General features: G+C 54.7%; 11 protein-coding genes across 11 annotated transcripts; 2 read left to right on the top strand and 9 right to left on the bottom strand.

Moving 5' to 3' along the window:
* Window positions 1-154: 154 nt before the first annotated feature.
* PFLUO_LOCUS4124 (uncharacterized protein) lies at window positions 155-2058 on the bottom strand (the record flags this gene model as incomplete). Its single annotated transcript, XM_073781442.1, has 2 exons — window positions 155-913; window positions 967-2058. 2 exons carry the CDS (start codon window positions 2056-2058, stop codon window positions 155-157), a joined length of 1851 nt encoding a protein of 616 aa, XP_073638197.1.
* A 180-nt stretch (window positions 2059-2238) lies between these two features.
* PFLUO_LOCUS4123 (uncharacterized protein) lies at window positions 2239-3921 on the bottom strand (the record flags this gene model as incomplete). Its single annotated transcript, XM_073781441.1, has 1 exon — window positions 2239-3921. The coding sequence occupies one exon, from the start codon at window positions 3919-3921 to the stop codon at window positions 2239-2241; it is 1683 nt and encodes a 560-aa protein (XP_073638196.1).
* A 278-nt stretch (window positions 3922-4199) lies between these two features.
* On the bottom strand, window positions 4200-4902 carry PFLUO_LOCUS4122 (uncharacterized protein; the record flags this gene model as incomplete). Its single annotated transcript, XM_073781440.1, has 2 exons — window positions 4200-4572; window positions 4622-4902. The coding sequence occupies 2 exons, from the start codon at window positions 4900-4902 to the stop codon at window positions 4200-4202; spliced, it is 654 nt and encodes a 217-aa protein (XP_073638195.1).
* Window positions 4903-5471: 569 nt separating this feature from the next.
* PFLUO_LOCUS4121 (Mediator of RNA polymerase II transcription subunit 7) lies at window positions 5472-6306 on the top strand (the record flags this gene model as incomplete). Its single annotated transcript, XM_073781439.1, has 2 exons — window positions 5472-5738; window positions 5794-6306. 2 exons carry the CDS (start codon window positions 5472-5474, stop codon window positions 6304-6306), a joined length of 780 nt encoding a protein of 259 aa, XP_073638194.1.
* Window positions 6307-6814: 508 nt separating this feature from the next.
* PFLUO_LOCUS4120 (uncharacterized protein) lies at window positions 6815-8328 on the bottom strand (the record flags this gene model as incomplete). Its single annotated transcript, XM_073781438.1, has 2 exons — window positions 6815-7825; window positions 7900-8328. The coding sequence occupies 2 exons, from the start codon at window positions 8326-8328 to the stop codon at window positions 6815-6817; spliced, it is 1440 nt and encodes a 479-aa protein (XP_073638193.1).
* Window positions 8329-9135: 807 nt separating this feature from the next.
* Window positions 9136-11332, bottom strand: PFLUO_LOCUS4119 (uncharacterized protein; the record flags this gene model as incomplete). The annotated part of the gene is made up of 5 exons (XM_073781437.1): window positions 9136-9409; window positions 9463-10196; window positions 10246-10843; window positions 11126-11184; window positions 11252-11332. 5 exons carry the CDS (start codon window positions 11330-11332, stop codon window positions 9136-9138), a joined length of 1746 nt encoding a protein of 581 aa, XP_073638192.1.
* Window positions 11333-12517: 1185 nt separating this feature from the next.
* On the bottom strand, window positions 12518-16115 carry PFLUO_LOCUS4118 (uncharacterized protein; the record flags this gene model as incomplete). Its single annotated transcript, XM_073781436.1, has 4 exons — window positions 12518-12696; window positions 12753-13489; window positions 13695-16014; window positions 16070-16115. 4 exons carry the CDS (start codon window positions 16113-16115, stop codon window positions 12518-12520), a joined length of 3282 nt encoding a protein of 1093 aa, XP_073638191.1.
* Window positions 16116-16821: 706 nt separating this feature from the next.
* PFLUO_LOCUS4117 (uncharacterized protein) lies at window positions 16822-17792 on the bottom strand (the record flags this gene model as incomplete). Its single annotated transcript, XM_073781435.1, has 3 exons — window positions 16822-16910; window positions 16974-17691; window positions 17742-17792. The coding sequence occupies 3 exons, from the start codon at window positions 17790-17792 to the stop codon at window positions 16822-16824; spliced, it is 858 nt and encodes a 285-aa protein (XP_073638190.1).
* A 1029-nt stretch (window positions 17793-18821) lies between these two features.
* PFLUO_LOCUS4116 (DNA-binding transcription factor yap1) lies at window positions 18822-20751 on the top strand (the record flags this gene model as incomplete). The annotated part of the gene is made up of 3 exons (XM_073781434.1): window positions 18822-19295; window positions 19363-20537; window positions 20601-20751. The coding sequence occupies 3 exons, from the start codon at window positions 18822-18824 to the stop codon at window positions 20749-20751; spliced, it is 1800 nt and encodes a 599-aa protein (XP_073638189.1).
* Window positions 20752-21709: 958 nt separating this feature from the next.
* PFLUO_LOCUS4115 (uncharacterized protein) lies at window positions 21710-23835 on the bottom strand (the record flags this gene model as incomplete). Its single annotated transcript, XM_073781432.1, has 3 exons — window positions 21710-23492; window positions 23608-23787; window positions 23828-23835. 3 exons carry the CDS (start codon window positions 23833-23835, stop codon window positions 21710-21712), a joined length of 1971 nt encoding a protein of 656 aa, XP_073638188.1.
* A 756-nt stretch (window positions 23836-24591) lies between these two features.
* PFLUO_LOCUS4114 (uncharacterized protein) lies at window positions 24592-26827 on the bottom strand (the record flags this gene model as incomplete). Its single annotated transcript, XM_073781431.1, has 2 exons — window positions 24592-26330; window positions 26389-26827. The coding sequence occupies 2 exons, from the start codon at window positions 26825-26827 to the stop codon at window positions 24592-24594; spliced, it is 2178 nt and encodes a 725-aa protein (XP_073638187.1).
* Between the last annotated feature and the right edge of the window lie 110 nt (window positions 26828-26937).

The following is a 26937-nucleotide window of genomic DNA, read 5'->3' as shown; positions in this document are numbered from 1 at the left end:
GGACTACCTAGTATGGTATGTACAACGTCAACAACAACAACGAGTATAACCACAAGGATACGATATGATCTTGAAGAGAAATAATAATAAATATTATGAAAGGAAATATTTAACCCCCAACACCAGCCAGATCCCTAAGAAACAAAAGTACTCCTTACTCAATGCTCATGTTCATGAATCCATCACTAGCTTCCGTCATGCCTTGTAGTCCCACGCGTTTCGGCGTCCCCGTATGGGGATTCGTTCGTTTGTCACCTTCCGTGCTAGTGCGCTCCGAGAAGGGCGCTCCAAGCGATGGTTTCGGCGGTGGCCCCCAGGGATTCGGCCCCGTGTCGTTGACGGCGGAGGAATGCGTCAGCACGGGACTGCTCTGGGCACTCACACTGGGCGATACGGCGCGGCGCTTGAATAGGTTGGGGTCGAAGTCGTCCTCACGACGCCGTTTGCGCGTAATCTCGATGGCGGCCGTGTTGGGGGCATGGGGAGTGGAGGAACGAGATCGCACTTTGACCGAGTCGGCCACAGAAGAGCCCATCGTGGTCGACGGGGTCATGTCCAAGGACATCTCGTCTTCTGGTGCCGATGAGGCGCCCATCTGGCGCAGGGGCGGCGGGGTGCGATATCGGTCATCGAACGAGTTCCAAAACTCCACACCTCCCGAGTTGCGACTGGCTTGCTTACTGAAGCTGGGCGCAGATGGTGTTGCCGTTTTGATTGAAGCCGAGTTCAATTCCGAAGTCACATCCTGTGGTGGTTGCATGGTTGATGGGAAAGAATCCAGTGTGGGAGACGTCTCAGACTCCGTGTCCCGGACCTGACGAATGACTTCGGCCTCCCGTTTCATGTCGCTGTCCACAGGGGCGCCCTCTTCCATGAGGGCTGAGCGAATGCGAGCAAAAGTCTTGGTTTTGGGCTGAAGATTCATGTCAGATACCAAGAAATGGAGTAAACTTATATAGCACTCACCAGTAAACTTCCGCGTCGAGTCACCGCACGGCGGATCACACCCAAAGGCCCGCCCTCCATATGCGACGCGGCGGTGGGACTCCCGCCACGAGCGCGGCTTTCACCGTCATCACTCAGATCTGACAGACGCAAGTCGCGCGTGCCCAGGCTGAGACTCTCTCGTCGCGCATTTCCGGTCTGTCGCGGGGCGAAATATCCTCCTGTAGGGTTCTCCACACTCTTCATGACCGGAGGAGACTGAGGCCCAGGACTGGGTTTGGAGCTGTTGCCGCTTGCGCTACTCGAGCTGTGTCGACTGCGTCCTTTGGTGTTGCGGAACCGCGCTCGCTGGAAGCTCATAAGGCTTGCCGTTGCCTGTTGGCATCCAGCCATCCAGTCGTTTCCGGGGCTTTGGATGTTGCCCGTTGCAAAGGGACTTGGTCCACTGCCCATTCTTACCGCCTGCGGTGTATTGAGCATGATATCATCTCGATCGCCCATCATGTGGTCATCGTCTTCCTCGCTCGTACTGGTGTCCGATTCCATCATGTTGACGCTGGACACAGAGCTCGAGATTGCCGTGCGGTCTGCGGGACCAGAGGTTGCAAACGGGGGAACTGAGGTTGAGCCTAGAGAGCCGCGGCGCTGAGGAATCGTCATACCCCGGCCACCGATGGTCGGCGACGAATCGGGGGATGATTCAGCTAGAGTCGAGTGGTGAAGATTCGTGCATGCGCGCGAAAAGTCCAGGCCGCGTGAGCGTCGCGGAAGCACCGAGCTTGGTGAACCATATGAGTGGGAGGAGTCGAGTTGGGGCGAGAGCGGCGGAGCCCGGTTAGGGACGGACGGAGAGGCGGCCTTGGAGGGGAGGTTGAGGGACAGGCTTGGTTGGTGAAGAGAGGAACGTCGGGGAGTGGAGGGTAAAGACGGGATCACACTGTCATCCTTGCTGGGTGGGCGACTGAGATCACCGGTGGAGGGTTGGGATGAGGTCGTTGGCTTGGAAGCGTCGGATAGAGAGCGCGACTTGGGTGAGCGCGAGGGTTGTTGGAGTTGTTCGGTGAGTTTGCTGTCGAAGGCGAGGTGGCCCCCAGACGGACGGACGTCTGTCATGGTCAGGTCGGGGCAATCATGATACCTGGTGAACCAGTCGCGCCAGACGAACTGATGGTCGATGCGGAGATCACGGGGCGCTAACCGGATGCGGTAGGGAACTAGGGCTACCTATGCTAGAGTCCCCCATCGTGGGGATGAGATATATAGTATCGTACAGTTATACAGAAGTAGACGAAATCATGCTAAACTCATCGCCGTGCTTATTGGAGCTACATACCACTCCCAGTCGTTGCAGCAGTGCGGAGTGGCCCCGGGCGTTTTGACTAGATCGAGATCGCGAGCCTGCCATACTTTCGTAATGACAGCCCGCGTCCGCGCGACATTGGAGATGGTCGACTCGGCCATGACAGCTAGGGCCTGAAGCACCAGGAGCCGCCCCGACATCGCATCGCTCTCCGAGTCCGCCCAGAGCTCGTCCTGGGACGGATCGAGCTCCACGGCGGCTACAAAGACGGGCCATGTCACGCTAGCGTGCGACCCTTGGTCGAGCAACTCAGAGACAACGCGCAGAATTCGGCGCACGTATTCCACAACTAAAGGGGTGGTTGGACAGGCTTCGTACAGAGCACAGTGAAGGTAGAGAACAGCAGCCAATCGTTTGGCCTCGGCCACAGATGCCAGAGTCTCGTCGTCTCCATCCCCGACTTCTTGAACCAGGCCGTCAAGCTGGTGCTCCAGGGACGCAGCACGCAACGAGAATGAGATTCGGTCCGCGTCACAGCCTAGCTTGCGCCGTGTCCGACTCAGTTCTGTGATGGCGGAGAGCACCGACACCAGTTCGGGGCTACACCCCATCCAGAGATCAATGTTTCGGTCACCGACCTTCCAGTAGTCAGTGCCAAACAATACCTCCTCACCGCAGGCCGTGCGACCCATGACGTCTTGAAAGGCAAAGAAATGTTCGGCGAACACGGTGACTGGATCGGGGGCGGATTGAGATTGAGCAATCATCTGTTGTCTGCGCAACCGAATCAAGTCCTTCGCACCCTTAAGATGGATCGTCCAGTGGTGATCGCATTTATCCACGATCTCGTAAAGACAGAGCATCATCATGATGACTAGTACTTCGGGATCCGCGCTGCAGGTCAGAGACCCTTCAGAGAAGAGCCGACGGCGGAGATCCTTTAACGTTGCTGATTTAAGACGCAGCCCCGTGGCACTGTAGGTCGGGTCAAAACGAGACCAGTGACAAGCACCCAAGGCCTGGATGGCTTGAAACAGCGTCGGGGAGGCGGAGACACAAAAAGGGAGGATCACAGAGGCGAATGGCGAGGACGACGTCGAGCTGGCCGTCGTCCGAGGGCACACTTGTTGGAGATAGTATTCGAATAGCGGGCCGTGACCTGATTCAGGAGCATTGGGAAATAAGGACAGAGGCGGCATCGGACGTGGGCTCCGAATATAATTGGCCTGTAACCAGGAGGCGATTTCTTGACGGTTGACAGGCACGACGGCGCCGAGTTCGTTCAGCGCAACATCCACCTGATCCGGTTGGTCGAATGTAGAAACGCCGCTATTGATAAAAGCCCAGGGACGCACCCCGGGCACGACGCACCACTCGCGAACGTCATCTAGCGAGAGCGACGCTGGGGGAGAGGGCGAGCAGGTGGACTGGCCGCCATCCGCTGCGCGAGCTTTACTCCATACGCCCGCACGACCAAATGCCAGGCCCCGACTGGCGAATTCAGATTGCCATTTGAGGACAAAGTGTGTCGAGCACGGCAGGCCACGCTCCCGGCAGCGCGTGCACACGGGTTTCTTGGTGTCGCACCGGACCCGACTCGCCCGGCATTCAAGGCAGCCGCTACGGGACCGTGTCTTGACCGGGCCCGTTCGATCCGCGGCCTTTTTGCGTGGCATCCGAAGAGTCGAAGGGAGGGGGTTTGTTCTTTCACATGGCCGGGACGCAGGCCCCGGTCAAGTGTTGGGTGGCGGAAACGGTGTCGGTTTGGGGGAAATCGGTTGGCTGTTTACAGCGATCCCTGTCTGAGCTGTTGCGCAGGGGGAGTCGGAGAGTAGTAGTGAAGGAGTGAGGAGAAGAAAAAGCGGGCGATAAGAAGTGATTATCGGTGGCCACCCCCGCATGATTCATATTTACAATTGATTCATTCCACTATGAGCTACATAGTACAATGTACCTAATGGCCTCGGGACCCTTCGGCCTCTTCTAGCGCATAGCTCTCCTCGGATGGGACTCCCTCGGGGAAAGATCGCGACAGAGCCTGCTCTTCGTCGCCCAACCTGGCAAATCCATCCGGGGTGGTAATCTCGGACTTGTCGTAAGGCACATCGCAGCGGACCGAGCGCAGAGGCGGATAGTAGCGACGGTAGGAAAACCAGGCGACTAAAATGCCCAGCAGCCCGCCGCAGGTGACGTCGTAGACATCGTGCCGGTAGTCATCCAGGCGAGAGATGGCAATCATCAACGCGCACAGCAGCGGTAAGAAGGCCAGCAGACACCGCGCGAGGTCCGTCCGGGGACGATACACATGCATCTGACCAGAGAAGAAGCTACAATGGGTGAGCAGGCTTGCTTCGGATAAGCAAGGTCGACACTTACAGGGACAGATAGCCTAGGCCACTGAAAGCGAAGCTGCTGTGTCCACTCGGGAAGCTCCGCCAGCCCTCCTGCAAAATGTGCTGGTCGGCCTGCGTGCAGACGGTCCATGCGACCAGCGCATTGTCCGCCGTGCCTCGAGAGGGTATGCAGCGGGAGAGCAGATCGGGGCGTGGCCGGCCCACAGCATTCTTGACCACATCCGTCAGGAAAGACGTCAACATCAAGGCGACCAGGAGACCCAGCACCGTCACCTGCGTCTTTTGCACGCCGGGACGGAACATGGCAGACCAGACGATGAGGATGCAGAAGGGAATGACGCCGGCGTAGAATATCGACCACGCTGGGCCAAGAGATCAGTTTATTGGAGGTGTGGGGGAGTACAGGAGCAGCTCGTACCGACTGGAACCCGTTCGTGGACGGCAAATGGGTACTGAATGGAGCGATTGTCGAGGGAGAACATGCGATGGAAGGGGACGATAAAGAGCTGGATCTGTTTTGTCATTAGCATCCATCCATCTCTCTCTCTCTCTCTCTCTTTGCGACTGCCAGGGACTGACCAAGGTCCATAGAACGACCAGCAACCCCAGCGCAATATAGTCGGCCGCATACGACCGCTGCCAGAACCGAGCCGCAGCACCCACGAAGCCAGCCTGGTGAGCCAAAGGCGTCGGTCCCAGGCCCGCGCGAGACATTCTTATTGTTTTTGGGGGAGGTGGTGAAAGAGGTCAGGTGCCCTCGGTCGGCGACAGATCAACAACGGAAGCACAGACCAACACCACTCTCCATTTGCTCTCTCTCTCTCTCTCTCCAACCACTCCCCGTTGGTCGTCCTCCAGCAATTCCTCCCACAATGGCCGACGCCAGCCAGCAGCGAACCGTCACGGCGGCCTTCGCACCACCGCCGCCTTTGTGGAAACACTTCACCCGCGACAAGCTCGACCAGCTGGAGCGCATCAAGGATGAGACGGCCAAGGGCGAGGACGGATCACCCAACACGAATAAGAATTGGACCCCGGAAGAATTGCGCACCCTGGACCTGCCTGCGGAGCTACGATATCTGGTGCCACCGGAGATGCCCACCTCCGGCCAGTATAGCGTCTTTGGTGAACTGCAAAGCGTAAGTCTGGAAAGTGACCCCGTCGCTGAGACTTGGCTGACAGAGTCGCATGTAGCTCTCGACCACTCTACCTTCCCTGAGAGAGCAAGGAATTGAACAGCTCTATCCAGATTCTCCTGTCGCAGATGTCAGCACAGACGGCCCCGCGGGCCCGTCGCAGCCACTCAATCACGCACACTATCTGCTCAAGATCAGCAAGTCCCTACTTCTCAATTTTCTTGAGTTTGTCGGCATCCTTTCAGGGTCACCGGAGCAGTTTGAGTCCAAAGTGGAGGATATGCGCAATCTCTTTATCAACGCCCACCACCTGCTGAACCTCTACCGTCCCCACCAGGCCCGTGAGTCACTGATCATGATGATGGAGGAGCAATTGGCTCGCAGCCGAGAGGAAATCAAGCAGATGGACAAGGTCAAGGCGGACATTGAAGGCGTCCTCGAGCGGCTGCAGACAGAAGGCAGCCACACGGCCACCGCACAACCGTCAAACGCCAGTCAGTTGAAGGAGCAGGACCGAAAGGCCGATAGCGACTCGCGTTTGATCTGGGACCTTCTGGATCAAGAAATCTGAACGGAACGGACATTTGGATTGCCACCGAGCAACCCCGAACCTGTTCTCCCAACAGTCACAACGCCCAATACCGGTTTAAAGACTCGACACTCCTCAATTATCTGAGATTGAAACCCACCAACCTCAATGCAGTGCCACTGTATTTGCTCCGAAGCATCACGCGCCGATTTTTTATTGCGCCGGGCACAACACGCTCCCAGTCAGGGCCGTGCGAGAGCTTCAGGCAGACACCTAACTCCAAACCGCCTTTGGGAACCCTCTCTACAGATAAATTACTAATGTTCGCTCTTTAGATATTGATCTTCTCCTAATATCCCTTTACGCCTATGATTTTAGGGTTAGGTAGAAACACTTAAGTATTATGTTTTCAATGATAGAGCAACTTGGAAGTCTTCGTATAAAGATCACCTACAAAGTAAACGAGTCTATCTCAAAATACATGATCGCCGACTATATAATCTCTATCCTCTAACCACTATCAGGAAGTAATACTACGCGAGCCAGTCCATCATTGCCGAAGCTTTGTGCTGTGTTTCTTCCAAAATTCGTAGCTTTCCCAGCGGAAATCCTCCTTGATCACCTCACTGGCAGATGCACTGAAGTTCATCATCCTTAAGTTTGCGTTGTCCCATTCTGGCCACCAGGTGTAAACTTTGCCATTGGGATTGAGGTAGTTGACAAAATCGATGTAGGCGGTATCCGTTACGTTGCCAGCGAACTGGGTGATGTTTTCAAACTGCGTGGAGATGTCTGAGATATGCCAGGTGCCAAAGACGGGGAATACGTGCAGGTATGTTGACAAGTAGCTCCATGTAGGCACCTTTGCAGTAAGATGTGACAGAGCTTCACGTCTCGTCATTATGGAAGTCAGATCACTTTGTACAGCTGCTAAGCGCTTGAACTGGGGATACATCTCCCACTCGGATCCGGTATCTGCTGGCAAACCGGCTGCCGGGTCATCTGGATAGGTTGCGACCAAATCGGCGACAAGATCTCGGCTCGTGCCCACAAACCACGAGTGCATATAATCCACGAGGGTGGAAGTTGAATTGATCAAGTCATGTTGCGGGAGAGAGAAGAGCGCAGCTTCGTCCTGCTGATTGCCCAAAATAACAGGCACTCTAGCAAATTGTCCTTGGGCAACAGCAACCTCTGGCGAAACCGAGAAGAAGTCATCGGTCGGATCCGGGCGGGGAAGGTAAGCGAAATCGCTGCTGCGATCGGTCATGAAATCGGGCAGCGAGTTCATAGCAGAAACCAATTCTTTAAGGCTGATTTTGCGGAGACATTCCACAGGGTTGTATGCATGGCCTGATGAACGGCCATTGTGACCACAGCCAGCTGCTGCAATAAAAGTATCGAAGACCCTCTGTGCTTTTGTAGAGTTCGTGGGAGCGGTTCGTAAGATGCTGCCAGAGTTCATGATAGCTCCATGAAATAGTGGCTTGCCTTTGTATGTATTGTCGCCCTTGTTAATGATAAGCTGGTTGAGGATGGACATCGCGCCGGCACTCTGGCCCTAATGCATCGTTAGCAATTGTACAATTACACGAGCGACCGACTCAAGAAAGGGCATATAGCTCATTTGCATACCCATAGTGTAACTCTATCCGGGTCACCACCGAAAGCTGCAATATTCCCGGCAACCAATTCGATGGCCTTCCGTTGATCACGAAGACCAATGTTTGTGCTGCCCTCCTCCTGCAGCTCCTTGCCATGCAAGAAACCAAAGGCGTTGAGGCGGTAATTGAAAGCGACAAACAAAACAGGCTCTCCTAGGTCAACACTCTTCGAAATGATGCCCGTCCCGTAGTAGGACTGGGTATTACCAAGTTCGAATCCACCGCCATAGATCCACAAAAGAACTGGCAGTTTAGCACTAGGCTTTGTGCCAGATGGCCGCTGGACGTTGATGGTATGGCAATTCTCGCTTGAGGGCCCAATGGCACTGTTTAACACAAAGTCAATGACTCCCACGGCTGGTTCAAGGATGCCTGTGGTGTTGACTGGGCTCATGCCCATGCTCACACATCTGTTCGCTAGGTCCTGCACTTTCAAGGTCCCAAAGTGCTTGTTGAATGTTTGCGGTGGGCGGAGACGCAAGTCTCCTACAGGAGGCTGGGCATAGGGGATGCCTATGAAACTATCAACCTTGTTGGTTGAGTTGCCAACTAGGGTGCCATTTTGTATGGCGACAGTGGGATAAGAACAGTCGGCAAGAGCCGAAACGGAAGAGGCCAAGAGGGCAAGTAAAGTTGAGGAACGCATAAGTATAGAAGATTGGATAAGGAGTAGAAGAGGAAGAAGAAGAAGAATCTTAGAGGCCAAATCTGGATTATCGGATACAATTAGAGTAAAGAAAATCAACCAGAGAAATGAAAACGCGACTCCTTTATAGGATCAGTCTCACGGAAGAAAGCTTTCTGATCTTCACTATCACAGGCCCCCTTGGACCTCAGAGTTAGAAGAAAGTCAGCGCTAGTCTATGATACGACAATGCAAACCTCACCAAAACCAGGCCACAACCCAAACCCGTGGCCGGGTTGTTATCTCAATTGTATGTTTGGCTTCAGATGGATTTGCTTTTAAATTACGTAAGGGAGTTCATATATGTAGGAGTTGTGTCATTATGTTCGTCTAGTCTATCCATTTTGTGTCCTCAAGGCGCCTTGTACCCTACATGCCGCTTGATCCCAATCCTAAACGGCAATGGAAACGATCAACCGTGATCATTCTCCGTTTTGTATCCTCAAGACGCCTTGTACCCTACATGCCACTTCATCCCAATTCCAACACGGATAAAACGGCAATGGAAACGATCAACCGTAATCATTCCTGCATTCGTGAGCCAGCGCTCCGCTCGGCCCAGGCCTTTTCAATGGCACATCCAGCCAGTTGTTTCAGCTCCACGACAAAATTTGCCACCAGCTTCAGGTGGACGACTTCCTTCACAGAGGATAGCTGTCGAGAAAAAACGCGCTCGACCATGCCCGACGCAATCTTCAGCAGGTCGAGATCCTTGCGTGATTGCGGATCCAGAGGGTTCTGCAGGATATTGCAGAAGATGGCGAGCAGTGCAGACATCGGGTAGAAAATCAACGTCCTAAAAGAAGGATCAGCTGCCCGTAAGATCTTCAGATGGTCAAAATTGCTCACCAGAAAATGCCATCGACAAGCACATGCTCTGCCGCCTCCAGATAGCTCAAGGTCGAGCGGCTCGCCTCGACGGAGAGTGCGAGAGACGAGCTCACGCCTTCCATGATTCCGCTCTGGGCATTAACCCAAGCCTTGCATCGACTGCTCGCCTGGTGGATAATAGTCATACAGAGGTGATAGTTCAGGCGTACCATAACTGAATGCATGCTAGCAGTGGGATCAGGGGCCTCAAACTTGAAGGACATGGTCGGGCGCCATTCGGGAGGCACCGACAACCGCCATTGTTCTAATTCATCGTCCAGCTCACGAATAGCCTTGAGGAGCTCAGCGTCGGATTTCTGGAGGGAGCTCACAGAGTACAGCGCGGTATGAGCCCGTGACTTTATGATACTCAGGCGCAAATCAAATGGAAAGACTGGTTGGTCATAGGGGCTGTTTTCGTCGTCAATTGCGTGCCACAAGCGCTCCATGTAGCCCTCTGGAAGGGTCAGGTCGCAATTCTCATCGGATATGGTGGGTGGTTGACCAGTGCGCAAGGCGACGTCCTTGTCAACCGTGTAGCAAATCCAGAAGAGGTTGCGGATATGCCGTCGCTTGCGTTGGCTGCGTTCATCTGATGGACGAATGGTTCTTCCCGATGTCAAATTGCCACCGAGCATGAAAAGCAACCGAGCAGCGATAGCCCCATAGTAACTGGCGGCGCGCATGTTGCCCGATGCTAGTTCAAACAGAGTCTGGATAGTTGAATTATTGTTGGCTTGCGCTCGCGAATAAGACACTTACTAGCAGGGTCACAGTCTGAATTCCCTCCAGACTAGCAGGCTCTTGCAGGACTTGTGCCAGGAGAAACTCTGCTTTAGTAGCCATAGCCTCACTGTCTATCGGAGTGCGAGAAAACGATCCAAGTTGGGATTTGACCGGAGGGAGGCGAGAGACAAAGGCCACAAACGCAAACATGCAAGCTCGGATTCCGGCCTGGCCATATGAAAAGTGAGAATAAGACTCATGATAGGCCGCATTCATAGTTTCTTGAAACAGCACGGCATCGATAATCGGGAAGATGCGCTGCACCACGTTGGAGTTGAGAAAAGCTTGGTAATAGCTTTGGACAACGGCCCACTCGGGCAGTTCGAAATGTTTTTGGGCCTGCATGCTCATTAGCAGCTCATTGGTGCTCTGGGCTCGTTCCTTCTCCCAGGGTGGCCGGATCGGCGTGAGTTTATCGACCGAAATGGGCTGTCCAGTTCGGGACTCGATCCATTTTTGGCCTTCGGGCAGAAGGAACGGAATCCCGGTGAGCAGGCTGATGACGCCGAGCTCTCGGCCCGCGAAGTGCACAGCCACTGAGGCCGGAGGCTGGCTGCCGCTGCTGCTGGGCGAACTACATGTTGTAGTTACAGTTCCCGATGTATGATAAGACTCCCGCAGTGTAGGCGGCGACCCTGCAAAGTGGTCAAACATGTCACCGTCATTGCAAGGACGAATACATACCCGAACTTGGATTTTGTACGAGATTATCCGTCAGAAGCTGCTCTATACGACTGATCCGTTCCGACAGTTGCGAAGCCTTGGGCCGCCTGTGTCGGATTAGTGGGGCGTCTGCTTGATTGATGCTGAGGGATAGGTTTTACCCATCATCGTCTCGTTCCTTTTTGCGCCGCACTACTCTGTCAAAAGTGCAAGGGATATTATGATGTCTGCACCAATTGCACTGCGGCAGCGCTGCGTCACATTTGATCTGCTCTTGTTAGCATTCTTACCTAGGTAGTGGGCTGCTGGGATGATGTACCTTTCGCTTGTAGCATGAATCGCAAGCACGCGCGGTACGCTTGCGCGACTGATTATCCGAGATTTCCGCCGCTGAATCCATCTCGCCCTAATGCAATGATCCTAGCGGGACATTAAGAAGAATCTTGTAGCGAAATGAAGCGTGAAACTATCATGATCGGGAAGCTGCAGATCTTCCGAGCCGCTGACAAATTCCCTGACTCAGCGTTCCAGCTTTCTGGTTAAGTTAACTAACGTAGTAAGATTTAAGTTAGTTGCGGTAGTTAGTTACGCCATAATCTTGTTCCATTTCTATATGTAGAACAGGAATGTAGAGACGGTTGTATTTCTAATTAACTGGCATCTCCAATCATTCATCTTCTCTGCGATTAACCGTCTGATTCTGTCCTCACCCGCAAAATATATATTGGCTACACAACAACCCTATGAATCTAACCCTAGACTCGTAAGTAAGTTTCGCCATATATCATTGAAACTATCAGTTCACCCCCAACCAATGATTCTAGACCTCTCGTAACGACAACTTGGACCATGTATACATTCAAATCAATGCAAGGCAAACCATGCAGTCCGCTGCTATGCGCAATCCGAGTATGCCGTAGTGTCTCTGCAAGCAACGAGAATATATTAAGGTTTCTCTTGTGTTCGACCGTCTGTATATGCTCGGAGTTAGACTGGGTGATGTTACATCACAGTGCAGATGCAGCACTCGCACTCCTCGTCGCCGCAGTCACATCCGAAGCACGGTTTCGATACCGTCTTGATAGGCTTCTTCACGGAACCACCCGAGCTGGAAGAGGGCAGTGTCCAGTTGATCGGGGTTAAGATAGTTGGAGCCATGATGGGGAGGAGGCGCAGCGTGGTAGATGGGACGGACTAGGAGCCGTGGGTGAACTTGTTTCAAGAGAGACTGGACAAGTCGGACTGACAGATGGAGGGGTTACGAGAATGAGGAATGTTCTTCAGAGGACACAAGAAAGGCCGCGGAGAAAATCTCGCAGCTGTGATCCACAGCCCTTGGCACAAGGTAAACAATCTTGGAAATGCGGTATGTTTAGTCCCGTGCATCCCTGCATCTACTTCCCAAGCCACTCACGTCATGAAGAAACATGGGAAAAAAGGTTAAGCAAAAGAGGATCAATTGGCAAAATATGTACAACAGCACTTTTTTGTTTCATCAAATCGTGGATATCACCGCAGATACCCCAGGGTATCGTCTAGTCATAGTCATCCGTCTATCCAAATCCATTACAAGGGCATTGTCCCATCACAGCTGCTCCACCCAGGGGGCGGCACCGGCCTGCACCTGGTTCAGCCACTTGACCAGCTCGATGAGCTCCGCGCGACGCTCGTCCTCGAGCTGGTCCTCGTCGCCGGTGAGGACGGCCTGGAAGACGGGCAGCAGGCGAGGGGTGAGTTCGCGGATGGTGGCGTCCTCCCATTTGTCTGGAAAGATAGTCAGCATAGGTGCTCCAAGAATTGAAAAGCAAATAACTACATACACATCTGGCAGATCATGCGATACAGAGGCTCGTTCTCCTCGTAGTCGTTCTTCAGGGGGAGTATGTCCACGAGAACGGGCAGCACATCCTTGATCGGGACGTTGTCGCGGTGGCGTAGGATCATGCGGCTGACACAGCCCGTGGCATTATCCTGCAGACGCGAGACATTCATTTGCAGGCAGGACTCCAGGCGGCCAAGGATGGTAGGGAACTCCTTGACAATCTCGGCATCCGCGTTGGAGTGTTGGACCAGGCGACCGACGGCGTACGCGGCGTTCGACTTGGTCTGGGGGTCTTCGTCGCCGAGGCGGTGAAGCAGCAGCTTGAGGAACGAGGAGGTAAAGGGAGTCACCGCGCCGCCCATGCCGTTGATGCACTCAGCGATCACACCCACGGCAGTAGCCCGCTCAAGGGACTCGGTGCTGCCAGCGTAGCGGAGGATGGTCTTCTCAAATACCTTCCAGAGCTCGGCGAAGCTCTGACCGAGAGCGGCAGCCATGCCCGAGACGACATCCAGGGCGGTGTCCACGACAACCCAGTCAAACTCGGAGGACTCATCACCAGCTTCAAGGGTCTCCTCCTCGGGAGCGAACTCCATCTGGCAAGGGTGCTTCTTGGTGATGATGTCGGTGATCATTTGGATCACATTGTGGAGCACAGTCTCGTCAGCAATCAGTGCAGGACCGCAGTAGCGCAGATTCTCGGCCATGTTGCGGTTGATGTCGGCGACGGTAGCCCTAGGGTTCTTCAGGTCAGTGATTTATTCTTGATATCAAACTGCTTGAAGAATATGACATATAGTAGCAATGGCAATCAGATGTGATAAACGTGTTTCGCATCAATCACGCTCTTTGGCGCGTCAAAGTGAGCTGGGTTAAACGACAAGTCTCATCATGCAAAAAAAAAATTGGACAAAAATAACGAGAAAATCGTGATACATACCGATCATCTTCCTCGGTCCACATCTTGAGGGTAGCGGTCATCAGGATCTCTCCGAAATTCTTGACTTCCTTAGCCGGCTGAACCTGCAGGGGCAGACCGGCCTGCCACTTGGGCATCTGGCCACTCTCCTCAGCAATGGCAAACAGCATAGCATAGGAGCGGTGCATGGTGCTGATGGTGCTCTTGCGGACACCCTCGTAAGGGTGATCAGCCAGAGGCATCACCGTTTCAATGGTCTTCTCGAAGTAGGGCAGGTAAGAGCTGCGGGTGTGGGTGACAAGATCACCGATAACCTCGACGGCGATCTCCTTCTCTAGCGACATAGGAGTGGTGGCAGTGATGTCGTCCCAGTTATCCTCATCATTATCGAAATCAACATCCTCGATCTCGCCTTCAACATCGTCATCGTCATCGGCACTGGCAACCTTGACCTTGCGGCCGGCAACGGTCACCTCTTGGCCAACAAGATCCTTGGCCGCTTCGCCGAGAGAAACCTCGAGGTCGTCCTCGTCCTGCTCGATACAGGCGAACAGACCCTTCACCACGCCATCAAGGAAGGGTGAGAAGTGCTCAGCATACACCTTGGCCATGGCACCCCAGAAGATGTAGGTGCTTTCCTTGAGACGGGAGTGATCGAGATGAAGAGCCTCCTCGGTGGCACGCATAAGAGGCTCCACGTACGGCTGGTACCGCTCGGGACCAGCAGCAGCGGCCATCTCACCCATGGCGTCGGTGACGCAGGCACGGAGGTCGAGCTCCTCCTCGCTGTCCTTGACGGCAGCGAACTCTTGCAGCAGGTGCATGGACTCGTCAAAGAACGACAGGAAGGACTCGCCAGCAGAAGAGGCAAGCGAGCCAAGAGCACCGGCAGCGAGACCCTTGATCTTGAAATCCGGGTGCTTGAACAGCTTGTGCAGGATGGGAACAAGCTCGGCCTGGTAGGGTGCAACGTCCTTCTCGTCCAGACCGTCCACGACAGCGTCGATGGCGCTGATGCCGGCCTTCATGATGTTCATGGTGGGACCGTCCTCCTCACCCTTGTACTCCTGCATGGCACTAGCCAAGTTCTTGAACAGCAGTGGCATGAGACGCTCGTGCTCGGCGCTGAGGTCCTCGGCCAGATCATCAGCCAGACGAGCGACAGCGTGCAGCGAAGCCTGGCGGACCTTGGGTTCCGAGTCGGCGAGCAGTTGGAGAACCATGGGGAAGATCTCCTTCATCTGAGTGCTGATGAAGTCGGGAGCACCCTCGACACACATGCCCAGGGCCATGATGCCGGCCCGACGGTAGTTGGGGTCGTTGCTGTTGAAGTACTGACCGAGAGCCTGGAGGAGGGGAACGACGACCTGGCTGGGAGGAAGGCTTTGGGCAAGGATATCGAGCATACCCAGAGCCGAGCTCGCGGGACTGATCTCATCATCGGTAGACGGGGACTCGTCCAGCTCCGTGACAATGTGCAGGGCGGTGCGGGTGAGCTGCTCGCCAATCCGCATGCCCTGGATCTTGAGCTTGCGGTACTGCACACACTGCATGAGGAAGCTGATTGCCTGGGTACGGGTGTCCTCATCGGCTTCAGTGTTGGCAGCAATCTCGTTCATGAAGATGACCAGGTCCTTCAGATAGACGGTCATCAGCTGGGGGTCACAGCCGAGCAGGGTCTGGAAGACCTCGAAGGCCTGCATGATTCGGTCATCATCATTCTGGTCAATGGCATCCTTGAGGACAGCAACCATGGATGGGAGCATCTCCTGGAAAGCCTTGACAGGCGCCATGTTCTCCTCCGAGTCAAGGTGCATGGCAAGCTTGCTCAGAGCGAGGAGAGTGTTGATCCGAACTTCTGCGCTCTCCGGGTCCTGGATGGTCTTGGCAAACAGGTTGAACAGATCTTGGAACTTCTCCTCAAAGCCCTCTCCCAGAGTCTCCAGAATGGTGAAAAGGATGTAGATGGCGACGGCCCGCTCATCCTGGTTGCCGCTGTTGCCAGCCTGCAGCAGGATGTTGGGCAGGTCCACCCACTCGCCGTCGTCCAGATCGATCTTGGCAATGGTCGAGATGATCCGTGCCACCGAGTGCCGCACCAGGGCCTCGCTCTCACTCATGGTCGACCGGAGCAGCTGCTCGCGGATCTGGGGCTTCTGGTCGGCAGCAACCTTCAGCCAGAGCTTGGAGATCAACCCGCGGCCCTCGACGGCAGCGAGCTGACGTAGAGCAGGGTCCTCATGGCCGGTGGCAATTTGAATGAGGAAGACAAGCGACTGAGCCTGGTTATAGAACTCTCGCTGTAGGATTCCGGTGGCTTCCTTGACGTTGCCCTGGGAGGCTGCAGACGAAAGGGTTAGCGGCGTAGTATTAAATCGATCAATTCCAGGACTTACGGTTCAGGACGACCTGCAATTGCTGCAGGAACCGTTGTTGGTCCATGGTCGGATGATATTAAAAAAAGGGGGATTGTTTTGGGATGAGCTGAGCACTGTCGAGGGGTTGTCCTAGGCCCCTTCGTAAGGCTTTAGGGCAGTAAGGACACGAATGAGCAGCTTGTACCGAGACAAACCGCTCAGAGGGGTATCACAAAAAGCAATATAGACAGGAAGAACAAGGAAAAAAAGGAGAGAGAAAAAGAGGGTAGTTGTGTAGTGGGGAGGAAGAGAAAAAAAAAATAAAGCGGGACGGGAAAAAAAGTTGTCAGGGTTGGGCTGTGCCTGATCGGGTTTAGCGTGGGATTGACCTCTCTAGGTCATGGTTAGCTAGAGGTATAACTACGTTGGAACGTAGCTAGGACGTACAAGAAAGATACAAAATAAATATGCCGGACACTTGAAGTCGAGTGTGGTGGTTTGTTTGCTAACCCTACTCAAATGGTGACGCTAGAAGATGTGAAGACGAGACTACAATGTTCCCAATTGACTTTGTAAACTTCAAAAGAACCGACTCCTTGCTGGACCGCACTCTATGGACAGGAAACTCCGAGTTCCGAGGGACATGAACTGCATCTACATCGCCAAATAATCCGTTAGCGACGAGGACAAGGTAAAATCAAGATGATGGTCGTGAAGAGATGGAAACAAAAAAAAACATAGCCAACCACCAGAGGCCCGCTGAAAACATATCAGAACCGGGTATCAGCCTCTTAGTAGCCCTCGTCTTCCGCCTGCTGGTATGTATGCCGTGTCCGGGTTGGGTCCTTGCGCATCTGTTGGCCAGAGCCTGTAAATCCCACTAGAAAGCGTCGAGTCAGCACCAGACGCAGTATAGAGGGCACAAAGAGCACATAGAACGTACCTCGAGCATTCACGCCCTCGCCCGTGCGGAACATGCTATCCTTCTTGCCAAACTTGCCCTTGCCCTTGCTTTTCGTGGCAAAGTCCTTCCACTTCATCTTCCCCTCTTCGAGTTCCTTGTTTGCCTTGACCTTGCGTGGCGCCTTGGCGGGACGAGCCGGTCCGTCGGTGGCCTTGCCGGGCTCCGTTCGGGCCTGGGTAGCCAGCGCGGGGTTGATGTCTGCAGCCGCGGAGATCACACTCGGGTGAGGGGGCGCCGGGGACGGGGACGCCGAACTGCCTGGGGTTCCATCAGCCTTGCGCTTCCGGGGATCTGGTCCCGAGATGGGCCGAATGTCCTTGGCGTGCAGGGTCTCAACCGTCGCGTATGACTTGAACGACACAATGTACACCGGATTGGTGGAGGAGCCGGTGATCGATGTGATGCGGGCTGGATAGAAGGCGCCATCCCCAGACACCCAGCGCGCCAGGACATTCTCATTGACGGTGAAGCTGGCCGGGGCCGCGAGGGCTTCCTCCGTCCGGTCGGCTGTTGGCTTTCCAGTGTCCTTGGACCATCTCTCTTTGGCGGGCGCTGGGGTGGGCTGGGATGGCGCGGCCGGTTTCAGTTCCGCGATAGCGGTTTCGGTGAGGGATATCAGTTCTTCAAGTTCAGTCTTGAGGCTTTCCAGCTCTGTGTTATCGGGGTCTACCTGCAAGCTTGACTGCACTGTTTCAAGCTGTGGGGAGGGTTAGTTGCACGGTCTCCCCCGATGATGGCATTGCCTACCTGAAGCTTGAATTCTTTGACCTCCGCCTCGAGGGCGGCCACATCGGACATGGTGAGGGACAGATATTCAATCAGTCAAGGTGATCGAACACGGGTGGAGAGTTCACAGGTCGGAGTTGGATTCCCGCCGAGCGAGAAATCATCCTCGCCTGATTGGGAATCTCCGATCACGTGCCACACCGACCGCTCGATCGCCGGCGTGTACGAAGGGTGTGTCTACGGATGGCGTCTTGTTGGAAACCGCCAACGATGAAATCCCCGAGTGCATCATCCGCAGGGATCTCTCTCCTATCTACCAGGATCGACCCGTGTGATCTTGTCAGCAACCCGATCCATCCAGTTGGGACACGCCACTCAATCGCCACGGAAGATGGATACGAATGCTGGCGTGGGGCCCAGACCCCGCAGGGCCCGGGATGGACACAACGGGCACGACGGGCACGGTGAGTCAGGGAGGCAGAGTGACGGAACGAAACACAATTTGAATTTGGAGTCGGTCCCAGGGAATACGAAATCCGAGACCCTTGATCCATAGTCCCTCTCGGCCCGCAATAGGTTAGTTCGAAGAAAAGGGTGGAAGGCGATTTCTAAGCATTCTGCGCTGATGTCTGGCCATTGGTCAACGACGCTGCCGATCCGCCTCTCTCTCCCCTCTTCCATCATCATCGATCGAGTCCGACTTTTTCTTCCTCAACCTCTCTGCTGCCTCCCTCGACCCCGGCCTTGTTCTCTTCGGGCCTAGTAGTAGCCACAATTGCTGGCCACCTGCCCCAGGCACCAGCCTTGTCGTCTCACTCGACTCACCCACTACTACTCCATCCTTCCATCCCTCTCCTTCTCTCCTTTTACCATCCATCCCTTCCTCCTCTCCACTCCCGCCTACTGTCTCGGGCTCTCCGATCAAGTCCTCCACATCAACGCAATCCAGTGGATCGTTGGCCTCAGATCCCAACTCGGACGGGCTAATAGTCGACAAGCTTGACGGCTGAAGGAACGCTGGCCCGCAGCGCATCTACCACTTCGGGCGGGAAGCCCGGCCTTTGGCGTGAAACCGATTCACCTCGAACACCACACAACACAATGGGTGACTACGGCCAATACAACCAGGGCCTTTACCTGTCCCCGAACGAGCAGGATCTCCTTCTCGCTGCTCTCTCCTCCAATAACCCCGCGCATGACGCGCCGGGTGGTACAGCCCATGTGAAAACCGAACACGATACCTCCCCGGATCATGGCTCCTCCCACAGCGTGAGTGGTCCGCCATCGGGTGGTTTCGACGACGCCTTCCCACATTCCAACACTTTCGGAATGGCGGATGACGAAAGCCCGTACCTCGATTTCAACCCCGAGGTGGACTTTGAATTTCCCGACTCCGCCAGTCTCATTGGCGATCTTCCGGGAACCACCGGCGGTCTGGGCGACTACGAACTGGGCGAAAAACGCAAGTCGATCGATAGCCAGTCGGAGACCAACGGTGAGGACACCGGAAACAAACGGAGGGAGAGCGAGGCAAAGAAGCCCGGAAGAAAGCCGTTGACCTCGGAGCCGACTACGGTATGCTGCCTCGGTGTGATGGTGTAGCGGTTCCTGGTGGGAATCTTGATGCTAATGGATAGATTAGAAGCGAAAAGCTCAAAATCGTGCGGCACAGCGGGCTTTCCGGGAGCGCAAGGAGAGGCACCTGAAGGATTTGGAAACAAAAGTGGACGACCTGCAGAAATCATCAGACTCGGCAAACCAGGAGAACGGTGTGTTGCGTGCTCAGATTGAGCGCTTGCAGGTAGAACTGCGCGAGTATCGTAAACGCCTCTCGTGGGCGACGAACAGCTCTGGTATCTCAGCAATGAGTGCGATCCCCAGTGCTCAATCAAAGGGAGGCCCTGGTCTCCAAAACTCCGAGTTCCTTTTTGATTTCCCCAAGTTTGGCGACTTGCCGGGCCGCCGCATTTTTAACAAAAACGAACAGTCCAACGTCTCGGACGGTCTTCCACCCGCCCCGGGTGTGCTGAGCCGCGGATCTTTGAGCAGTCCGACCAACGTCTCCCCCACCAAGTCCAATGTCTCTCCTCGCACACAGGGACCCAATGGCAGCAGCCCTGCCGGAGCTGTTGGCCGGTCGGGCCCCGTGGGATCCAACGGCGCCTCGAACAACATGGCCCAAATGACTCGCTCCACCATCAAGCCCTTTGCCCAGGATACCTCGACTTCGGACTCGCCATCCTCTTCGTCCGATTCTCATCAGAGCCAGCTTCTTTCATCGAGTGGGACTTCGCCTGAGCCAAGCGTCAACTCCCCTCGGGAATCCAAGCCGCAGGATGCGACTCACAAGGACGATTGTGGTTGCGGAAAAACGAGCCCCAGTGATGGTGAGAAATCCTTCTGCGCCCAGCTCGGCCTCGCCTGCGGCAACATCAATAACCCCATTCCAGCTGCTCGAGAGCACACGATGCAGACCCCCAATGACTCCGGGAACACCGTGGGGTCCATGGACGGATCAACGGATGAATCCTCGGGGATTGATTGGCTTACACAACAGAATGGTGGCCAGTTCGACCCGGTTCTGTTTGGTGACTGGCGCGAGCCCCAAGATGCCATTCTCTCCCAGGACTTTGGCACTTTCTTCAATGATGCGTTCCCTCTTCCGGACTTGGGTAGCCCATCGCACAACATCACCGAGGCCACGAATGAGCCAACCCAGAAGAAAGATCTGCTCTCCCTGATTGACGACAAGCTGAATGAGGATGAAGTGGTGCCGGGCGAGGATAAGTCAAAGATGCTTTCATGCAACAAGATCTGGTATGCTCCCTACTCATGGACAAACCTTGCTATCATTGTCAATACTAACATCATCCCCTACAGGGATCGTTTGCAATCTATGGAGAAGTTCCGCAACGGCGAGATCGACGTTGACAATCTCTGCTCCGAACTCCGTACCAAGGCGCGGTGCTCCGAGGGTGGAGTGGTCGTGAACCAGAACGATGTCGATGCTATCATGGGCCGCGCCAAGTAGCGCTTTCACCCAGCATCCAAACTCACTTCACGATCCGCGGAACGATAACGCCCACTCATGCATCATTTCTTGCACTCATACCCTATCTTTCATTTGGATTTGAACCCCACACGGCGTCATGAAATAAAAAACAACAGGAGCAAACAAGAGGAAACGGTTAGGAAATAAGCACCCCCCAAGTATGTGTCTGGTTCTTGGAATTGATTGAATTTGCGTGTTCACACGGCGCGTCGCTCGCTGTCTGTTCTGGGATTTCTGAATTTATCTGCCTTCCTTCGTGCGCTTCCTTCAGTAGCTTGTCCCTTGATTGTGTTTTTTTTTATCTCGCGCGGCGAAAGGCCATCTACTTTTCAGTATCGTTGAATTTGGCCGGCTGGTTGTATTGGAGCTGAAACTCGGTGGACCGGCGAACATGAACTTCTAGGTCTGGTTGGGACGGCTTGCACTCTTTTTGCAATGTCTCTTGAAATGTATCTACTCCGTGTACACAAAGCATTTGGGTTTCTGCAATCCATCTCACCTCTTGCAAAGTACGAGGATGTCTAGCACAACGTGAAGCGGTGTAAGGGTATCGATATTGGTCTCTTGCAAATGAAAGCAAAAGAAGTAAAGTACAGAAAAATGGGGGGATTTTTTTGGGCTTTTTTGGGGGGAGGGAGAGGGGCTTCTCTCTTCATTCTTCATTCTTTTTTCTGGCATCGTTCATCAGACACACTCTCTTTCCCTCTCCGTGGCTAGCAGCAAGTCCACACTCGAAAAAGTGGTAAATGAAATGGGGGGAATTTGCATATCACAAAAAAAGGGGAGGGAAAAAGACACAAAAGAATTCAAAGATAGGGTAAAGGGGAAGGGAGGGGCATGGGGACAACATGAAAGAGGCGTATGGAAGACGAGCTCGCAATGCTCGCCAACAGCACAAAAGACGCAAAAGTGAAATTGAGAAGGGCGGTCTCATGCTCTACGCATCACCACCGGAGGGAGCAGGCTTGTCACCGGAAGGAGTCGATGGAGCAGGCGAATCAGCCGATCCGGGACCTCCCTTGTTGAAGCCACCACGGCCCCTTCCGCCACGACCACGATCACCGCGGCCGCGACCCCGACCGCTGAATCCGCCACGGCGAGCGCCTTCGCTGTCACTGGCACTCTGGTAGCCGCGCTGGCCACCGGTAGCTCCACCACGAGTGCTGGAACCCCATGTGCCGGCGTTACCTTGGCCACGGCCTCGCTCCTCGAAGAACTTGAAGTTGGGCTTGCGAGGCTGACCGGCGGGAGAAGGCTTCTTGTATTCGGCGGGCTGGCGATCCAGAGCAGCCTTAGCCTCTTCAACAGTCGAAAACGTGACGACATAATTGTTAAACTTGCCCCACTTCTCGACCTTCACAGCCTTGGCCTTGTCCTCCTCGGGGAGCAGATCCCGGACGGCCTGCTCGCCCTCGACGTTGGACACAAAGAGCCCGTTGCTGGGTTTCTTCTCACCCCGGGGGGCGGGAGAATCACCAGATTTCTCGGGCTGAGCGGCGCCATTCGTGTCGGCGGCAGCCTTTTCCTCGCCGCCGGGCTGAGCAGAAGAAGTGGCAGGAGGCTGGGGGGTAGAGACCTTGGGGATGACCGGTGCCGGAGAGCCCTTGGCCTGGGCGGGGGCAGGTGCACCACCGCGCGCAGGTTGACTGAACTGACTCACCGCAGGAGGGCGAGCGGCACTGGTAGGAGCGGGAGACGCAGTGGTAGCCGGAGGGCCGGTAGCAATGGGGGCAGCTCCACCCGCCTGAGGCTTGCTGCTGCGGTGAGCGAAGTTGAAGCCTTGGGCACGCATCTCCGTCGCAATGCGGCCACCCTCAACCTCCAGGACCAGGTATCCAAATGCAGCATCCGCAAGGTTGAAGTTCCACATGTTCTTGAACGCACTCTCATCGACCTGGCCAGCTGCATTTCCAGCAGCGACGGGGCCGCCGAAGGGGTTCCCACCGTTGGCAATCGACGGCATCTTCTGCACCACGTCTAGCGCATTGTCTAGTAGGGTCTTCTGTGCCTCGTTGGATGAGATTGCCGACTCGACCTCGCCGCGAACAGTCTCCCAAACATCGTTGAACGAGGCCTTGGAGGCAGCCAGCTTGCCGCGGTAGTGATCCAAGGACGGGTTGACAGAAAATTCGTTGTAGGAAGAGCCGTAACGGAAGTGAAGACCAGCAGAGACGGAAAAGTCCGCCTTGAGGGTGACAGAGAGCTGGTTCAGCATGCCCTCGCGAGCGGGCGATGCGTGGGTCACAAACACACGGGTCTCGGACGGATCATAGACGCGATTGGCGGTGTCAATCAGCTCTCCCATCTGCAGAAGCGTTGTCCACATCGTACCCTGGCCACCAGCAATCGTCGTCTTTCCTTCGCCATTATCGAAAAGCTTGTGCATAACCACCGCACCACCCAGACCCAGAAGACGCAGCTTTACACCGCCAATATCCAGCAGCCGGGAGTTGGCCTCGTCGATGATGTGCAGCTTGTCAACCTTGTACTCGCCGGAGCGGAACTTCTCCAGCACACGCACGTCTTCGCATGCACCCCAAACTGTATAGACTGGAACATCAAGAGTAATCCGCTTGTCGAGTAACATAGCGAGTTCAGAGAGGGGCAGCTGGTCCGGGGAAAAGCGTTGCTTGATCGATTGCTGAGGAGGAACCTGTGCGATCGTCCGCTTCACGTTCTCGGGCAACAGGGGGGAGTACTGTGCCACATGCTTGAGGGTCCTGGGAAGCAGATGAGATGTTAGCAGATCGCGCCCACTTTTTGGTTACGCCAAGGCGGCGCCTCGCGTTGGTCCGCAAGGGCGTGTGAAAAAAGAGAATTATCGAGACCACTCACTTGTCTGCAATGCGCTCCAGCGAGGTATCATCGTAGAAACCGAAATCACCGGTGTGGATGATGTGGTCTGCGCGAGCCTGCCTGGCCAGCTCGTTCAGAGACTTCAGGTTGCCTACATTGAAGATCAAATTAGCTTCGCTGGTAGTCGAAATCTCCTCAGATGGTCCGTACCTCGAACGTCTGCAATGCACAGAATCCGAGTTGGCCCATTCTGAATCACTCGGCCATTATTGGGGAGAAGCGGCGTGGCCCCGGGGACCGGGTTTGAGTTCGGCGCGCCGTTCGAGAGAGGATATCCTTGGGCACCGAAGTTGTGAGGAGGACGGGGCTGGGAATTGAAGGCATTATCATTAGTCTGAAGCTTGCAGTGCCCAACGCGTGGGATTTGTCCGACCGACTCAATCGGCTGGCGCGAAGCCGCGGTGAGCGGACGGGGAAGGTGAGGGAAGGAGAACTCACAGAAGCCATGGGTAGGACTGGGGAGGATCACAAAGGACGGGGGCGGTACACGAATGAAGAAAGAGGAGGGAAGAGGAGATGACCCGGGCGAGAAGAAAGATTAAGTTAGAGAGAAAGAAAGAGTTGGGTTGGTTTGGTTTTGGTTGGAGGGAGAGGAAGGCGAGAGACGTGACATGGAGATTAGGTAAGCCCCCTTGGACTGCACAGTGAGGCCTTGGTTAGAGTTACAGCCATGAACTGTCCTACGAGATAGATGGCCTTCGGTTACACTAGAGAGAGAGCAGATGCTATGGCCCTAATCGACGTTCAGTGATGTTCAGTTAGATTTTCACGCAAAGGTGCATCAAGTGCACCCTTGGACATGGCACCTCCAAAATCGGTCTACGACTATGTTGTCAACTCTCTGGAAGGATTCCACCCAGTAGAGGCTAGAGGTGTATATATCGAAACACTAATGGCATTTCAAACGTGTGGGCTATATACCCAGGAATCTCAATGTGAGAATCTGGCATCGAGTCACAAAAATCACAGCTCTTCGATGCGGCTCCTGAACCGAGCCTCCGCCTTGCCATAGCCTTGATTCGAGATGCCAGGTCCAGATGGGTATCGAGACAAAGACTTCATGGACCGTGGGCCTTGTAAAGCAAGCAAAGCGAAGTGACCGCCAACTGTTGGGCGAGCGCGACACAATATGGGAGTGCCAGGGTTGGCTCCCTTCTTCGATGTGGCAACGTAGCGATCAGAGAACGGCCAGGTATGTTTGCCGCTGGTCATGAACGCCCAAAGGTCATCGACAAACTCGTCACGAGTCGCCGTGCCAAAGGTTCCGGCCAACCACATGTTCCAGTCGGACTTGGCCCAGTCCTGCCGATTGTCCAGCGGTACGCCATACTCCCCCCGGACAGATTTAGATCTGAAAAAAGCATCATTCATCTTGTAAGCCTCCGCAGGGAAGGTATCCAAATCGAAGAGCACGTCCGGGAAGAGGTTGTACGGTGTTTTCCAAGACTTTGGCCGGTCTGGGTATCTAAGCACAAAATGAGTCTTCTCATCGTCTGTACCCAGACCCTGCTCGAAGAAGAGGTTTGCATGCTCGTTACCAACACGCGAGTAATACTCGTAGCCGCTCATTTCACCAAAGGCCTTGAGGCCGACAGCGGCCTTGATCGCCAAGTTGGTCTCATTGGGCAGTGGGCCAGCAGCATCGTTGGACGACAGCTGATTGGCGATATCAATGCTGTTGTGGACAAGGTAGTCTGCATATTGCTTGAATATCTCCGTATACTGGGCAGCCCAGCTCACATCGCCGGTGGCGCGAACGTAGGCAAGTGCCAGGACGAGCAGATTTCCACACTCCTCAATGGGCATAGGTTCTGCGCGCTGGTCATCATGTCCAGTGGCGTGCGGATAGCTTGATCCAAGATCATGGATGGTGTAGGGTAGTCGCCAACGGCCAGCATCCAGGTACTTCATCACGGGCTCAAGCAGTAGCCGAATGTAATCTGGGTCCATAACATAATAGATGGGGAATGCGGGCATGATCACATCAATTGTATTGACATTTCCGTCACTGGACAGCTCCTTGATAAACGCCAATACTTCATTGGTATCAAGTGAGTCGGCGGGAATAGTCACGTCAATTCCTCCATAGGCTTGGCGAGTGGACAAGGTTACAATATCCGCGTATTTTGGACCCGCAGCAGCTGTAGCCGAAGAAGCCAGCTCCTGGTCCAGCTTCAAGGACTCCAACAATGCATCTCCATAGTCGTCCAAGAAGAATGAAAGAGCCTTCGACGTCGTTGGGTACTTTGCCCGGTAGTAGCCCGTCTGCGGCTCTCCCAGATAATTGATGGCATGGTCTCGTTCGTAGCCAACAACAAAATTCACCGAGGCACCACCATCCACTTTACCCAGATCATGGGCCAGAGCGACTACACTTTCATGAGACCATGCTTCGTGCACTCCAGCGAGGTTACCTTCTCCGGCGAACAAGCCACGCACTTCAGCAGCGTTCCCTGATGATGCAGTGAGTGTGCTGGAGTCCGACGGACGAGATGCAAGGATTGCCTGACCCCAGAGGGCCATGTCGTTGGCCTCGGCGTATTTTCTTGCGGTCGGAACGGTAAGCGAGTAATAAGCGAGTCCATCTGCCTCTTCAAAAGCACTTTGTGAGCGCCGTGGTCGGCCTGTCCATCTGCCGTCGATGTCTGAGTAGACCTGGATATCGTGTCCACGAGACTTGGTAACATGCACCGTCAGGTAGCCTGGCACCGCCCTGTTAGTTCCAATGCAATCCATGTGGATCGAATGTGAGATACTCACTGAAGGGAAGAGAGTGTCGCAGGTAATTTGAGGGTGAAACAGGCGAGAAAAAGTCCAAGGTCAGCGCCACCGGTCCAGCCGAGAGATCAAAGACCGAGTGCGACGCCGTGAACTCGGCGCGGTGCACGATGGCAGGGTGAATGTCGCTGGCGCTGGTATTCTTCACGCCCATCAAGCTATATGCTCGACCATCTACGCGCACGATTACGGACCAGCCCAGGTTCTGGCCGGCCCAGAATTGAGGCTCTGCATGCGGCAGATTCTGAACTCGGTCGCTGGGCATCCATGCCGATAGGTACGGGTTGCGGACAGCCAGCGGATAAGATGGCGGCAGGACGGGATGGTGCGAGACGGCGCTCTGCTGCTCGCTGCAGAAGAAGGAGAGCACCGAAGCACAGAGGGATCCCAGTCCCAGCGGGGCCTGCCAGTCGAGACGCATGTTGAGTTTGGCTAGATCTTGGATCCCACAGGGCCTAACACAGCGCACCGGGCGCTTCACTCAACAACAAAAGTAAAAAAGGAAAACACAAAGAGCAGAAAAGTCTGGCA

The sequence above is a fragment of the Penicillium psychrofluorescens genome (genome assembly GCF_964197705.1).
Source record: "Penicillium psychrofluorescens genome assembly, chromosome: 2".
NCBI lineage: Eukaryota > Fungi > Ascomycota > Eurotiomycetes > Eurotiales > Aspergillaceae > Penicillium > Penicillium psychrofluorescens.
Note: the sequence above shows the minus strand (reverse complement) of the source record. Positions and strands in the feature narration are given on the sequence as shown.